This window comes from Hipposideros armiger, unplaced genomic scaffold, assembly GCF_001890085.2.
Source record: "Hipposideros armiger isolate ML-2016 unplaced genomic scaffold, ASM189008v1 scaffold_47, whole genome shotgun sequence".
Classification (NCBI taxonomy): Eukaryota; Metazoa; Chordata; class Mammalia; order Chiroptera; family Hipposideridae; genus Hipposideros; species Hipposideros armiger.
The window spans coordinates 3,020,572-3,034,306 of record NW_017731397.1 but is presented as its reverse complement, the minus strand read 5'-3'; the positions used below and the strand labels follow the sequence as shown (position 1 = coordinate 3,034,306).

The window sequence follows — 13,735 nt, the reverse complement described above, 5'->3', positions numbered from 1 at the left end:
GCGCCTTGCTTTGCCTCTCTGTCAGTCCCAAGCAGGACATTTCTGATTATGGGTGAGCAAGTGAGAGCCAAGTCAACATAAATTGTAATGCTCTAAAAAAAGATATCATGCCCTCTCTATTCCTGAAAAGTCCCAAGCACATACTTGGCACTCATCAAACTTTGCCCAATGACTAATAACCTTCACCACTGATTTCGTTTCAGCTCTGGGTAACTCCCCACTACCCCCTCACCCCACCCCCGCCCCCAGACAAGCATAGTTGTGGTCCTTCCCTACGCACAATTGAGCTGGGCCCATAAATACATACTTTACAATAAGGCTACGACCCTGGAATTTGGCTTAAGAAGAGGGATACTGTTTGAGAAAATTATCTTTCTAACAAACACATCTAGTTTTGCCTTTCTTTGAAGGCTTTAAAATGTTGCCTTCCATCTCATCTAAAAAGTGAAGCTTATGTGAAATTACAGAAAGCTATCAAGGAGTCATGCTATCTTTGGGGGGGGGTGATAAATTCATTACAAATACAGTTCTGCATCATGAATGAATGAAGCATAAATGTCTTCTGCATTTTTAGCACACTTTGATGCATCTGAGGGACATGTGGGATCTTTTAGAAGAGTTTAGAAAAGTAAATAAAATGGACCCTTGTCTATCATGCCACTCTTTTGACAGACTCACCTAGGTAATTATCTCTCATTGAGGACTCTTTGCAGGTAGCATTTGAAAACTAAGAATTTCACCACAAAAGAAGTCTTCACGTCAAAACGCAAACCCAAAAACCTACCTTCAAAGCGGGGAAAGACATTCCTCTTCACCCTCCCCATTCATTTCTTTGAAGGCACTAATTCATCTTGGTTTCAAATGTACTTTTCTCTGAAAACCTATGCCAAATACCTTTTAGCAATACTTTTATAAAACAGGGACAGACACAGAACCCTCAGCTGAAAGGGGCTTCCGAGATCATCTCATACTGGTCCCCACAGGTGAGGGAGGGGCTTACAGCCCAACTTATCTGCTGCCTCATTTTGAAATGAAGCCCAGATGGTTTCAGTGACTTGCTCAAAGTCATCAGGACTGGCACTCAGGCCTCTTGACCTCCACCACATCAGGCTGTTTCTTTCGCATCTCTGAATAGCCTCCCCCTTCCATCTCTGCCCCAAAAAAGGAGGGGAGAAGATCCATAAAAAAACCATGATTAATTATATCCCAATCATGCATTCAATAAGCATAAACACCCTGCAGGTGTGTGCCCCATGCCTCAGTCTGCATCCACCTGTATAATGATCATGGCTAAGTGAGCCCAAGAAGCTTTGGAGTAGCCAAGAGTCGGGGGTAGTGTGCTCTGTGGGCTGGCTCCCTAATTGTAGGAGCTTCAGTTGAGAACTATCCGCAAGGCTGCATGGTTTCAGAAAGCAGTCAGCCCAGGCAGTGCGTCACAGCACTTAACTACATTTTACGAAACACACAGAAACGCGGTCAAAACATAAAATTCTCTCTCTCTGTGTACACTAGATCCTGAAAGCATCAAGAAGGTCACTTGCCACCTCTCTCCACTTATTTTGGGTTAATTCCTTACTCGCAAATATTAACTGGCTGTTTCTAAACCAACCAATCAAGAAGTCGTTATCATCCCTCCCACAACCGCAGCTGATCAATTTAAAATTAATTCAAGAACATAAAAGTTTTAAAAGATAGCACTGGGTTGATTGTCATGTGAAACAACAGAACATTAAAATTCTCAAGCAAATTGAACATTTGCTGTTAACATGAGCTGAAATGATAGGTGGAAGACTTAGCTACTTCTGAGGATCATATCCGGCATACTTTAAAAAAACCTACATTATATTCTGAATAATAAATGCCAACAGCTCAACTCCTCATCCTCAACACAACACAGCACATAGTTTTCCTGGCACTTGCAGTTCACCAGTTCCACTCAAAAATCCACCCCCAACACCCACCGTCACTTCACTTTGACCTTGTATAAAAAGCCAACCGTTTTTTGAGCCATTTCAGAAAGAGGGAGAGAGAATCCTGGTGGAAAATAATACACAGCTGTGATAATACCATGTTTTTTTTTTTTAAGTATCATAATATAGTTTTACTTTTAATAATAAAAGATAAAAAAGGGGTGTCTGTGAATAATTAGAGATTGCAGTCTGAAGCCAGTTACAGTCACTGCAATTGATAATAAACTGAAAACCCCTTGAGAGCAGGTAAATGCTTTGCAACCCTGACCCCCTTGCTCTCACATTACTTAACTGCCCTGAGGTTCTTGCATTACATCACCATTCAAGCGATTGGTTCCTGCATTTTAACTCTCTCCCTGTCTCCTCCGATTAGGAGCGACACCGCAGCAAAGAAACTTCGCCCGAGTTTGCTCTTTCTCGCTTCGCTTTTTTTTTTTTATTTGTGGCCTTTCTGCTCCTGTCGCTCTGCCTGGCTCTGTTTGTTTTGCCCAACCCGGCCTCGGTTCAACTCATTCAGGTCGCGGTACGCGCACAAAAACTCTTATCAAAGTGAAAAGAAATGCCTCCTCGGGACCCGAAGAGGAACGGAGGGGCTGGGGAAAGAGAAGGAAGACGAGGAGAAACAAAGACGGGAAGAAAGGGGACCCGGGGAAGAGAAAGACGAGGAGGCGGAGGAGGAGGAGGAGGAGGACGAAGGCTCAAGACGAGAAAGGCGGTCAGGGCAAAAAAAAAAAAAATGTATAAAATCACAAAAAAGAAAATAAAATTAAAAACAAACCTCATGGACATCACTGAGGCTGAATTCCCTCCTGAGGTGCAGAACATGAGAGCTCTGGAATGAGTGTGTGTAGAATTGGAGCCAAAGCTTAACTAGCCTGAGTGAGTCATATCCTTCCCACTTGATTCCAGGCCAAGCGGTGATGTAATGCGCTGGCCCCGCTCTAGCGCCAAGCTCTGGCTCTCCCTCCGCTCGGCTCGCTCTCTCTCCTGGGCTCACCCTCCGCCCCCTTCTCCCTTTTAGCTCAATGCTGGTGAAGTCACCATTTAAATCTGGCAGAACTGAAGCAAAAACTTCAATGTAACCAAAACAGCCCCAGGCCGAGTTCCAGACTCCGAGCGCCTTCGCGTTGCAATTGCCCTTAGAAACGTGTAAACAGAGGGGAAACAGTGCCGCCTGGGGATGGCCCAGCAGCTGCCTCGGACGCTGAGACGGACCGGCAGTTCTGCTGGCAGGGATCCACTGGTTCCGATAAAATAAAAAATAAAAAAAAAGACTGGCTAAAAAAAAAAAGCCTGTGTGTTTGGAGAAAGGGAAATAGCCATGGAGACACAGGCTGAGATGGGTGAACCCGAACAGGTTGGAAGGACCGAGTATGAATGAATAACCCAGGCAGGTTAGCAGCCCAGGCTGACGTCCCCAACCAGGTGACACGGTTTCCGTGGCGGCCCAGAGCCGGTTTTTTTTTGTTTTGTTTTTTTTCCTGGAGCCGGATGGGGTTTTCTGTTGCTGAATGCCAACCACCAGGCCTCCGGGGACTTCTCACATCTGACCCCCCTGTCAGCAAGGGCAAACCCGCTTCTGGGCCAAACACGCGCCTGGGTAGGGGCCACCAAGAACTGGGAAATCACGGGTGGCTTCCCCATCGGCCCATATCGGTCGCTCCTTTCGGAGCGGAAGGGGGAAAAGGACCCCCCGCTGCCAAACAAAAAGTTTGTCTTTCTGAGATTAGCACCCCAACTCTCAGGTGAGCTGTCCACGGAAGAGGGAATTAGAATACGTTCCCCCATGCAAATGAAGGCGGACCGTCTGTTCCGGCACTTGCTGGGGGGTGGGGGGAACTGTTGCTGTGCGGCTGTCTGTGAGTTTAAAAGGATGCAGGGAGAACACACAGCATGTGTGTCTCTTTTTTAATTACAGGGTGAGGCAAAACAACCTGGGGGTGTTGGTGTGTGTGTGTGGGGGGGGGTCAAACATTATCCTTCACAAATGACAGTTGAAGCCCTTTTAATTGTGGAATGCTACCCCTCACTTTACACCTCTCCTGCTCAGGACTTTACCTAGAAGAGTCCAGACACCTGGTTGCTTTGTTCATATGGCTTTTTAACTCTATCTTCTCTGTTTTTCTCTTCCCCTCACCCTTCACACCGCCTTCAAAAAGAAAAAAGAAAAAGGAATTTAAAAAAAAAAAAAAGGGAAGTTCACTAGAAAAAAAAATTTTTTTTTTAATACCACAAAAGCAGAAGAAAGTCATGGCGTTGAGATTTATTTATTCTTTAAAAAATAATCATAGCTTTGTGCCTCAGTCTATTGCCTCTCCTCGCTTTTATGACCGGTGAATCAAGTAGGTGATACAGACATTTGTCTCTTCACATGGGGAGTTCTGCACGCTGCTTTCAGAGACATCTCTTTGCGTCTTAAAGATTATCTGCTGTTAAGGGACAGGGCTGTTAGTTTGAGTCCCTTGGAATTTCAGTCACAGCTTCAGGGAATATCAACACTCAAGGTGAAGAGTTAAAAAAGCAAGGTTTGCCCAACAGTCTCCCTGACCTTGGGGGCTGGGGTGGGGAAGAGCATTCTCCAGCTGTCTGCCCTGGAGCGTGACATCCCCAATTGACGCTGATGCCACAGTTGCTCCAGTGACACCTTTATCAAGGCAGGCAGCTCTGAATTAGAGGTGATCAGCCGTAATTACAGCTGGCGCCACTGAAGCCCGTGGCCTGACAGCGGCAAATGTGGTTGTTATAAAGTCGGGTCCACCGTGTCAGTGGCCTGTATAACTCACTTACGTCTGACTCGCCAAGCAGCTATTGATTTTTCTTCTGATGCAGGGAATAAATAAAACAAAACCTTCATTCGCTCCTGAGAGCCTTTCCACTTCAAGGCAGGTTGACACGATTGTATATAAACTACTTTCTCCTTTTTTATAAGAGCCACTGGCTGTGCTGGTTAATATAAAGCTAAAGACTTTCATTTTCCCTTCTCCATGCCCCACAACTAGCATTGGCTTTCATATTTCAATGTTTTCTTTATGTTATTCTTTTAGGCCTATCACAATGGAGATGTGGCGGAGTTTCCAAATTGACATTGTCCTGTAACCTCAGTGGGAAAATGCTCTCTCTGGGGTTTTTCTTAAACCAGGTCATAGGGGCTAGATTAAACTGCTCAATAGTGAGTGGCCCCCTGCTCTTTCTGTTTTCCAAGAAGGAGGTAAAAGGGACCCTGTGCTGTAGGTAAAGATTGTGGAAAGGTCTCTTTCCCACGCCTTCCTTAGCAAGTCACAAAGGAGATGAGAGCTTTGGCCACAGGCAGGCACTGACCGCTCAGAACATACACCAGCATCTTTGCTCCTGTCCAGAGGTAAAAGGAGCGAGTGTGCCTCTGATCAGGGGGTGATGTGGCCGGTGGGTTTGGTGCTTCTAGAACCCAGCCAAACTCCAAGGGCCCTGTATCTGGCGATGATGCCATTAAGCCAACAATGTGCCAGGACGCATGGACACTCCAATAAAACTTCTTTGGAGTGCTGATCTGAGTTGGAATCAATTTCAGAGTTCAAAGGGGTCTGAGTATTTACATTTGCACTTGCCGGTCTGACTATAAGTACCCCCCCTGCCATTCCAAATCAGGCATTTTCACTGGCTGCTGGATTTCTCCTCTTTGAAAAGAAACCCTGCTTTCCCATTTTCCTTCCTGTGAGCAGCTAATGATAGAGAATATCCTGTTCCCAAAAGGAAATTCTCCTCTGACTCAAGAGCTTCCTTTTTCACCCATTTGGCCCTCTCGTCCCCTTTTCCCCACAGCCGCCCCCATGTCCTAACTGCTCTTCTGAAGAAGGGGGTGCTTTGCAGATATGGGTTGTAAGATGCCGTAATTCCAGTGGGAACCTTCCTAGAAGTAGCCCCCAGCCAACAAGCTAGGCCTCCAGATTAGCTGGCTTGCTCAGGAATGCTTACAACACCCTCCTTTCAGAGCATGTCATCCTTGGGGAGAGGGTGGTGGGTACCGCGCAGCTGTTCCGTGTAACTCACTCACATACTCCCAGCTCCTGATGATGTTCGGCTCCAAAGAAGTGGAAACTTCTGAGATTCGAGCCCAGAGTTCAGAGCGTGTTTGGACTACCTCCAAAACAACCCGCTAGAAAAGGCATAACTTGGACTTCAGGACTTCAGGATGCAACAGCCGATGAAAGTAACCTGTGTGCACCAGGGTGAATTGCTGAGCTCAAACACGTTATGGAAACACACAGTAAATAAAAGAAATGATAACCATCCTTTCTAGAGAGAGCTGTTTGTTTTTGTTTTTGTTTTTTTCCTTTTGGGTTTGAATTTATTCTCCTTGAGGAAAAGCATATCATCTTCTTTCAGACATTGTTTTTAAAATTTAACCCATAATTCCCACAGTCCCAGTGGAGTTAGAGGGGCCAGATAATTTCAGAGTTAAATAAGCTGTAATGACTATCACATGGACCCAGCCATAAACCTAGTATTAAAAATTATTCAGAAAAAAAGTGGCATCTCTTCCTTTTTTAATTTACAATAACCAGCCAGGTGGTTTTCTAAGGCCTCCTCTGTAAATTGCTTCCAGCGAACCTTCCGGTCACAGACCATTGCACACCCACGTGGTGTCATTCAGCACTCCCTTCAACTTGGGTGTCCCATGTTTTCACAGTGGACAGAGGCTGAGGGGCTGCCCGGGTGAACCCGTGCAGCCTGTATCCTGAACTGTGGGGGATTCACTGGTTTAGAGGGTTGAACCTGCTAGCGCCAGCTCCCAGCAAGCACTCCTAGAAAGTAAGCAAGGAGTAGGCAGCTCTTGGTTTCTTCTACATCTCCTGCATCCAGGCCCTGGCACCAAGGACCCTCAGGCAACTTGCTGGCCTTTCCTGTGTCAAATCTGTTCATAATGTTCCGAAGTGTGTTCCGAATGTTCTGAAGGTGATTCGGACAAAGGAATGAATTGCCAGTGATGGAGGCATCAGGAAGCCTTAGGGGTGGGTACTGGGAGGTTATAAGGGCCCTTTGATTAACCCTAAAGTATCATCCTTCTGTCTGCTATAGGGTTTTGTTTTCCTAACTCCTCCATCTTTAAAATGTGTATGCCATGTATCACTCGAATCTATCACAGTGTCTGGTCTGAAAGGCAGTTGACACTCCGTGAACACTTGTTGAATAGATGAATAAGTGGATGAAGGAATACACTCCTCACCTCAGGCATTACCTTCTCCGTGAATGCCTGGCTGGGCTACCCAGCTGGGCTAGGAGTCCATTTCTCTGGGCTTGCGAGGCATCCTGGACCAGATTCTATCCCAGAAGCAAGCCAGTTATGAAAGTACCCATTTCCGCTCCTGTCTTCCTCAGGAGTCATTAGCTCCTTCGGAGCAGAGACTGGGCTTATCCATCTCAGTATCTTTTGTCCCTAGCAAGTGCCTGACTCACACACAGTAGGTCCTCAAGAAATGTAACTGAACCTGGAGTGGTGGCAGCTCAGGTGGGTCGGTCTTCCCTGAATATTTTCCCTCCGAAAAGTCCCCTTTCCCTTTGGCATTCTTACTCACATTTTTTCTGTGGCTTCCTTAAGATCGGGAGTATCTAGAAAAGCTGGAATAATAGTAAGGTCCTGGGAAATCTACTGGGTGGCCTTCTCCATCCCTGCATTGTGCCACTTGTCCTTGAAGGGCCTCTTGTTCCCCTTTTCCTGGATCCAGATGGCAGCGATGCCACGGTGAGCACCCTGAGGTTATCAGGGCAGCTGACACTAGACTATTTTTGCCAGTTGTCTGCATGAAGCATCAAGGGAATTGAAACTTGAGGTAAGAGGAACAGACATTCTCCTATTGGTCGAGGTGCTTGTCACATGGTTGCTGAGGCACCCTAAGGACAGGGAGACTACAAGCAGGACTTCTACATCCCCAAAGCAGTGCTGGTGTCAGTTCCATCCAGCAGACCCTACAACTCAGGGTTGGGACTACGGGAAGAACACACCAAAAAAAATGGTGGAGGACAGGAAGTTCAAACATTTGTAGGTAGATGTACACATAAGATCAGAGCCTAATGGTATTGCCAGACTGCACCAAGTTCATGTTCTGGTGCTAAGCGGAGCCAGGACATGGCAGTCGCTGAACAGGACTTGCTGAGGAGCAGTACCACTCAGAGGAGCTAGGTGACTGACGAAGTGAGAGAACAGGCCTCTACCTCAGGCTCTGCGGATAACCGTGGTTTGAACCCACTGTCCGTTTATACACAATGTGGTGACTGAGCCAGTGGAGGGTGGAGCCAATGGGGTGCTGAGGGTGCAAAATTTAAGGAGGTGCTTACTCGCAGGGGCATGAAAGTGCAAGGTGGCAATTACACAACCCTGACAGTGAGCACCTCCTTAGATGCTGAGCTGTGGGCGCCCCACTTGCTTCCCTTAGTCCAGGGCCTGGGCTGGGTGGTGAAGACTTACTACTCTCTGTGTACTCATGAGCACTGTGAGGGCGAGTAAAATGACATCAGGAGATGCTCTGGGTCTACCTGGCTGGCTGGGGGAAGGGTGTGATGCCTGCAATGGACTAAACTTTTCCATGCAAGTGTCACTGTCATCAGTTTTCCTCTCAATTTCATGTCCTTTAGCTTGCCATTCTGTTTTTTCCCCCTATATTTGTTGCTTGTGTGAATCATCAAGATTATGGCCTTATTCTCTCTGTTAGAATGTGGAGAAATTGATATTTGTCCATGTTTTGTAGCTATCATAATTGTCTTATTGAACATATATATATATGTATGTACATGCATACATATATGTTTATATTTATATATATATATGCATATATGTACATATATATATATATATATAGATGCCAATATATGTCACCATTGGCCAACATTTATTGAGCACCTATTCTGTGCTGTGCATTGTATTAGGTGTCCCAAAAATGTTAATTCTTTCCGTCTTTTCAGTAACACTATGATATAGTCACATTCATTATCCCCATTTTATGGATGAAGAAACTGACTCAGGGGATTCAGGAACCTGCCTCAATGACCCTGTGGAGTCACCTGAACTAAAAGTTGTCTAATGCTCAAGTCAGGGACGTGACCATGACTCTCACTATTATGTATCAGTACACTAATGCCTTCCATAACTCAGGTGCTATTGGTGACCCGGGTTAATCTGTGTGTCCAGAGCAAGTAGCGTTCTGGGCCCCGGCAATCAGGATGGGCACGGTGGGTCTTAGTAGCTTCACGGTTCTGATCAGAGATTTTCCAAAGGGGGAGGGCTGGAGTAGAGGCAAAGAAGAGCAGACCCTTTTCATGGCATAACATCAAAAATAAGAAATGGAGGTCACCTGTCTCAGGTGATAAGGCAGTGTTGCCTGCCTCACACCACTCACCTGGCCTTCATCACCTCCCCATCACAACCTTAAATCTCATCAGGGGCCCCGTCCAAAGCAACACTGAGAAGTTCATCCCGATGGCTCCCCGTGCCCTCATGCTGCTGGTGTCCGCCACTTTTCTGAGGTTCCTTTTTTCTTGATGGGTCTCCCCATTTCACACGGAGGAAAAGGTGTGCCTGCCACAGCCTGACCATCATTTGCTAAGAATTCGTTATCTGGATTGTTATCTCTTTGCATATTATAATTTCAAACCATTGGGATGGTTTTTTTGTTTTGTTTTTTGTTTTGTTTTATTTGCCCCCAAATACTTTGCAGTTGTACAAAAAAGGCCTTCTGAAAAAGATTACTTACTTGTTTGGATAGTAGCCCTGAAAATATATCTATTAGCTGTTTTCAATGTTAAATATTTTTAAATTAAAAAAAAAAAACTACAAAAGAAAGAATGAATTTGAAGAGATTTGGAGGGCCTTAGAAATAAAAAGGAAGGTTTATATTCAGGAATTATATGTGTGGTTTCTTTTCTTTTCACAGGGAGCCCAGCTGTATGTAGGCTCTGTGTGTGTTTAGAACCGATCTACGCTTCCTCTGAGCAGAGAAATTCACCAGCGCTAACTTATTCAGAAAGTCCTGCATGGAGAATGAGCCCTCCAACACTTCTGCCTGGAGGGGCTGAGAGGAATTTTTTTTTTTAACCCCCAAACATGAAGCTCTTGGGCCTCGCAAATGAAATTATGTGTTTTTATTAACAGAGTCCCTGAGCTAAAAACGTTGGTTTTGATAAGAGAGAATAAATGAAAGAGAAAACTGCTGACATAATATTTTGGTTTCCAAACCCACTTCCACATTCTACTGTCCCTCTCAGGCCTGTACATGACTGCGATATCTGTACTCATACCAGAATCCCCGATAGAAAGGTGCAGTTAATCCTGCCTCATGCTGCAAGTCAGCTTTAAACATTAAAAAAACGGTCCCAGGGACACTTTCATATGCGCTGGCATATGTTTCTAATTTCCAGAAGTGTAGAACTGTATGATTTATAAATAACCGAGTCTTATCCTGTTCATTCTAGGAGAGGGAATATAGATACTATGGTGGCCACGGGGTGTTTAAGTTTGGAAGTAAAAGATCCTAAGTGTCTCATTCTTTATCAGCTTTAGAATTCCTCTGACATCAGTAGAAATGGGGAGGAAAATGAGAGCGGAGCACCACCTGAGCCCACCTGAGTGTCCAATTCCTTTCTTTTAGCACTCACCCAAACTGGGATGCATGCTTGTCAGCTGGTGTGGGAACACGCCTTTCTCGAACAACAATCCTCCTTGGGAATTTCATGAAACTGTGAACCCTCCTTTGAATCATGAACCCCAGGTGAGAAACCCTCAAGAAACACAAACAAAAACATGGGTTTTTTGGTTTTGTTTTGTTTTTCATATTAAGCTTCAAGCTATGGTCTTTCAGAGATGAAGAAAAGCAGGCACATACGGATGTATCTCCGTGCCTTGACGGCTGACCCCTGGCCTGGCACTACAAGGCTTTGTCTAGCTCACTGGTTCTCAGACTTGGTGCACCTAAGAATCTTCAGAGAACAGGCTAGAATGAAGATTTCCAGGTACTGCCACCAAGATTGGAACTGTCAAGGTGGAGCCTAAGTAAATGTATGTAAGCAAAACTCCCTAGAGATGTTGATGCTCGTGACCCACAGGTCACATGTCAAGAAAGACCGAATTCTAGCTGATCATCCTGTGGTTGTAGAAATTATATATATATATATATATATATATATGAAATTAAATAATAAAAAGAAAACAAATCTAAATACAAGTGTGTTTTCCCTGCTGTTCAGGCTGTAATGGAGCTGTGGCTTTCTTTCACCTCGTTTTTTTAAGGTAAAAAGTATAGCCATCTGCCCTGAAATGGTCAAACCTTTAAAAATCGGCTCTCATGGCTCTTCCAAAGCAGGATGTCTACAATGGATGGAAATAAAACATATACGTGTTCACAGTAACATAACACCCTCTAAACAGACTATGGAATTACAGTCTCCAGGACCCCTGATAAGATTAGGGTTTCCTGACCTCTGGCTGGTTCAGCCAAGCATTCCTCTCCTATATTTACTATCAATGCTTCCAGATGTTTACTTTGCAATATTCCCAGTCTCTTAATGTGACAACCACAGGGAGGGTGCTTCAGGGAGCGGAAACTAAGAGTCGTGGTGACTGGAGAGGGTTTTGCATGGTACCAGCTCACCACACTTTTGGCATACCTTGGTTATCTTCTAGAGCTTTCGTTGAACATCAAACACTGGTCTTGGTTCTGCATACTGCAGAATGCTACAGAATTCTACACAGCGTCCCCTTCTCCAGTGTTCTTTACCCATCACGTTCTCCAAAGGATGTTATAAAAGTTTTTCAGAAGCCTTTTACTTTTTCACATTGTAAAGTGCCATAAGCACTTGAGAGGAGAAAGTGGCAGTCCATCCACAGACCCAAAAACAAGAGTGACCGATGACAGGGAATGAGGCTCATGGCCTGTGAGTCATCAAAGGCGGCATCTACTGCTACATGAGAATTGAGTAAATGAGAATTGAGTGTCTGAATTACAATGATAGTTCTTGTATAATTTCTGTTGGAGCAACTCTCTGTCATATTAATGCTGTCACAGTATCACTGAAACAGCTACTGAAGCAGACACCACATGCAAAAGGAAAAGCCTCCGTAGGTGCCCAATGTCTGGGAAAATCAGGCCGCAACAGGAGTAGCAATGTTCTGAGAGACAAAGGGCAGAGAACACGAAAAATAATGATGGATATGACAAAAGCAAAGAGGCCTCCTAAACCGAAATTTCTTTGGTCACTTTTGACCCTTCCAGTCAGGGACCATCACACCCCTTTCATTCTGACACCTGCTGAGACTTTTCACACTCACTCAGAGGAGCTCTGTGCTGACAGAAGAGGAAGGCCTCCAAGATTTGGAGAATGAAGAGGTAGCGATCATTATTAATGACTAGTCTTTGAATGAGTTCTGGGGTAGCAATCCCCTTTAGTGTTCGGGTTGCTTTCAGAAATAAATAATCGATAATTGCCAGCAAACTTTCTCTTTTCCATTTGGTGAAAACATGTCCTTCTTGTTGGCTTCTCAGGAGAACCCAGAATCCTTCTTGTCTCAAATCTGAGATGTCATATGTGCGCATGTGCACTTTATCCTGTACTGAACAGTATCCGCGATGCATAGGGTAGAACAACTTGGCAAGGTCAGATGTGTTTGAGGGTAGAAGGCCCCATAATTCAGTCTGGTGCAGCTCCATTTTAATTTGCCAAAGTTTCTGTTATTTTAACAAAGGCTATTCGGTGTTACATGATTATCTCTTGGCCTGGCCACACCTCAGCAAAATTGAGATCCTTTTGTTTTTCTCTCATCTCCCCTTTCAATATCTCTCTCTACATTTCCTGACCCCTTTTTGTTCTTAACTGGTTTCAAGTCATCTTGTAAAATTTTTTGCTGATAAAGGCACATTTGCTCCATTGTGTATGCTGAGAACACAAGGAAATGCAAAGGTATAAGGTCTTATGGTGGTCTTGGGGTCGCCAGGGCAGAAGGTGGGAGGGAAGCAGTTTGTTGTGAGGATGCTGCGGAATGTTTGCCTCTAGGTTTCTGAGAAACAGCACAAAACCAAAACAAACAAGATCTCACACCTCAGGAAGCCATCATTCCAGTGATGATAAACAAGTAAACAAGCAAATAAATAATCATAGATAGTGATAACTGTTACAAAGGAAATAAAACACTGCGATGAGATAGAATGTTGGGTATGGTGAAGTCTTTTACATCAGGTGTTCAGGGAAGTCCTCTCCAAGGAGATGACATTTGACCTGAGAACTGAAAAATGATACGGCCTAAGAGTAGATGAGAGATGTGCGGAGGGAACAACCTGATAAATGCCCTGAGGCAGAAAAGGACTTAGCGTGTTCCTTGCATGGAAAGAAGGCCATGGACAGGAAGAGAAAGAGGGGGCGAAAGAGAGAACCTGAGAGAAGCCGGTAGGGGTCTTATAGGTCACAACAAAGAGTTTCTATTTTATTTTAAGGCAGAGAGAAGCCACTGGAAAATCTAAAGAAGGGAACTCACATAATCCGATTCTTATTTTAAAGAAATTGCATTAGCTGCTGTATGGAAAATGAATTGTCAGAGTAGGAATTCAAGTTTGAGATTTTGCAGACGTCTGGATGAATGGTGACAGAGGCTTGCACCAGGCTGATAGCAGAAAACGTGGGTGAGAAGATGGCAGAGGTGGGATAGATCGAGGTAAAGCCAGCAGAGCTACCTGAGCAAGGAAGAGAAGGAATCGAAGAGGACCGCGCGTTTTGACCAGATCAAGGGGGTAAAGGCTGTCGCTATT

General features: G+C 44.8%; 1 protein-coding gene across 4 annotated transcripts in view; it reads right to left on the bottom strand.

Annotated features, from left to right (window-relative positions):
• CREB5 (cAMP responsive element binding protein 5) overlaps window positions 1–13,735 on the bottom strand; it is a 455,800-nt gene that overhangs the window by 129,562 nt on the left and 312,503 nt on the right. The window contains exon 1 of one of the 4 annotated variants that reach the window (XM_019639954.1): window positions 2,749–2,956. The exons of the other annotated variants lie outside the window; for them this stretch is intronic. Coding sequence (XP_019495499.1) covers window positions 2,749–2,795 — 47 coding nt within the window. The 5' untranslated portion in view covers window positions 2,796–2,956. Of the gene's footprint in view, window positions 1–2,748; window positions 2,957–13,735 lie in introns of those variants that run through there. 4 annotated transcript variants of the gene reach the window in all.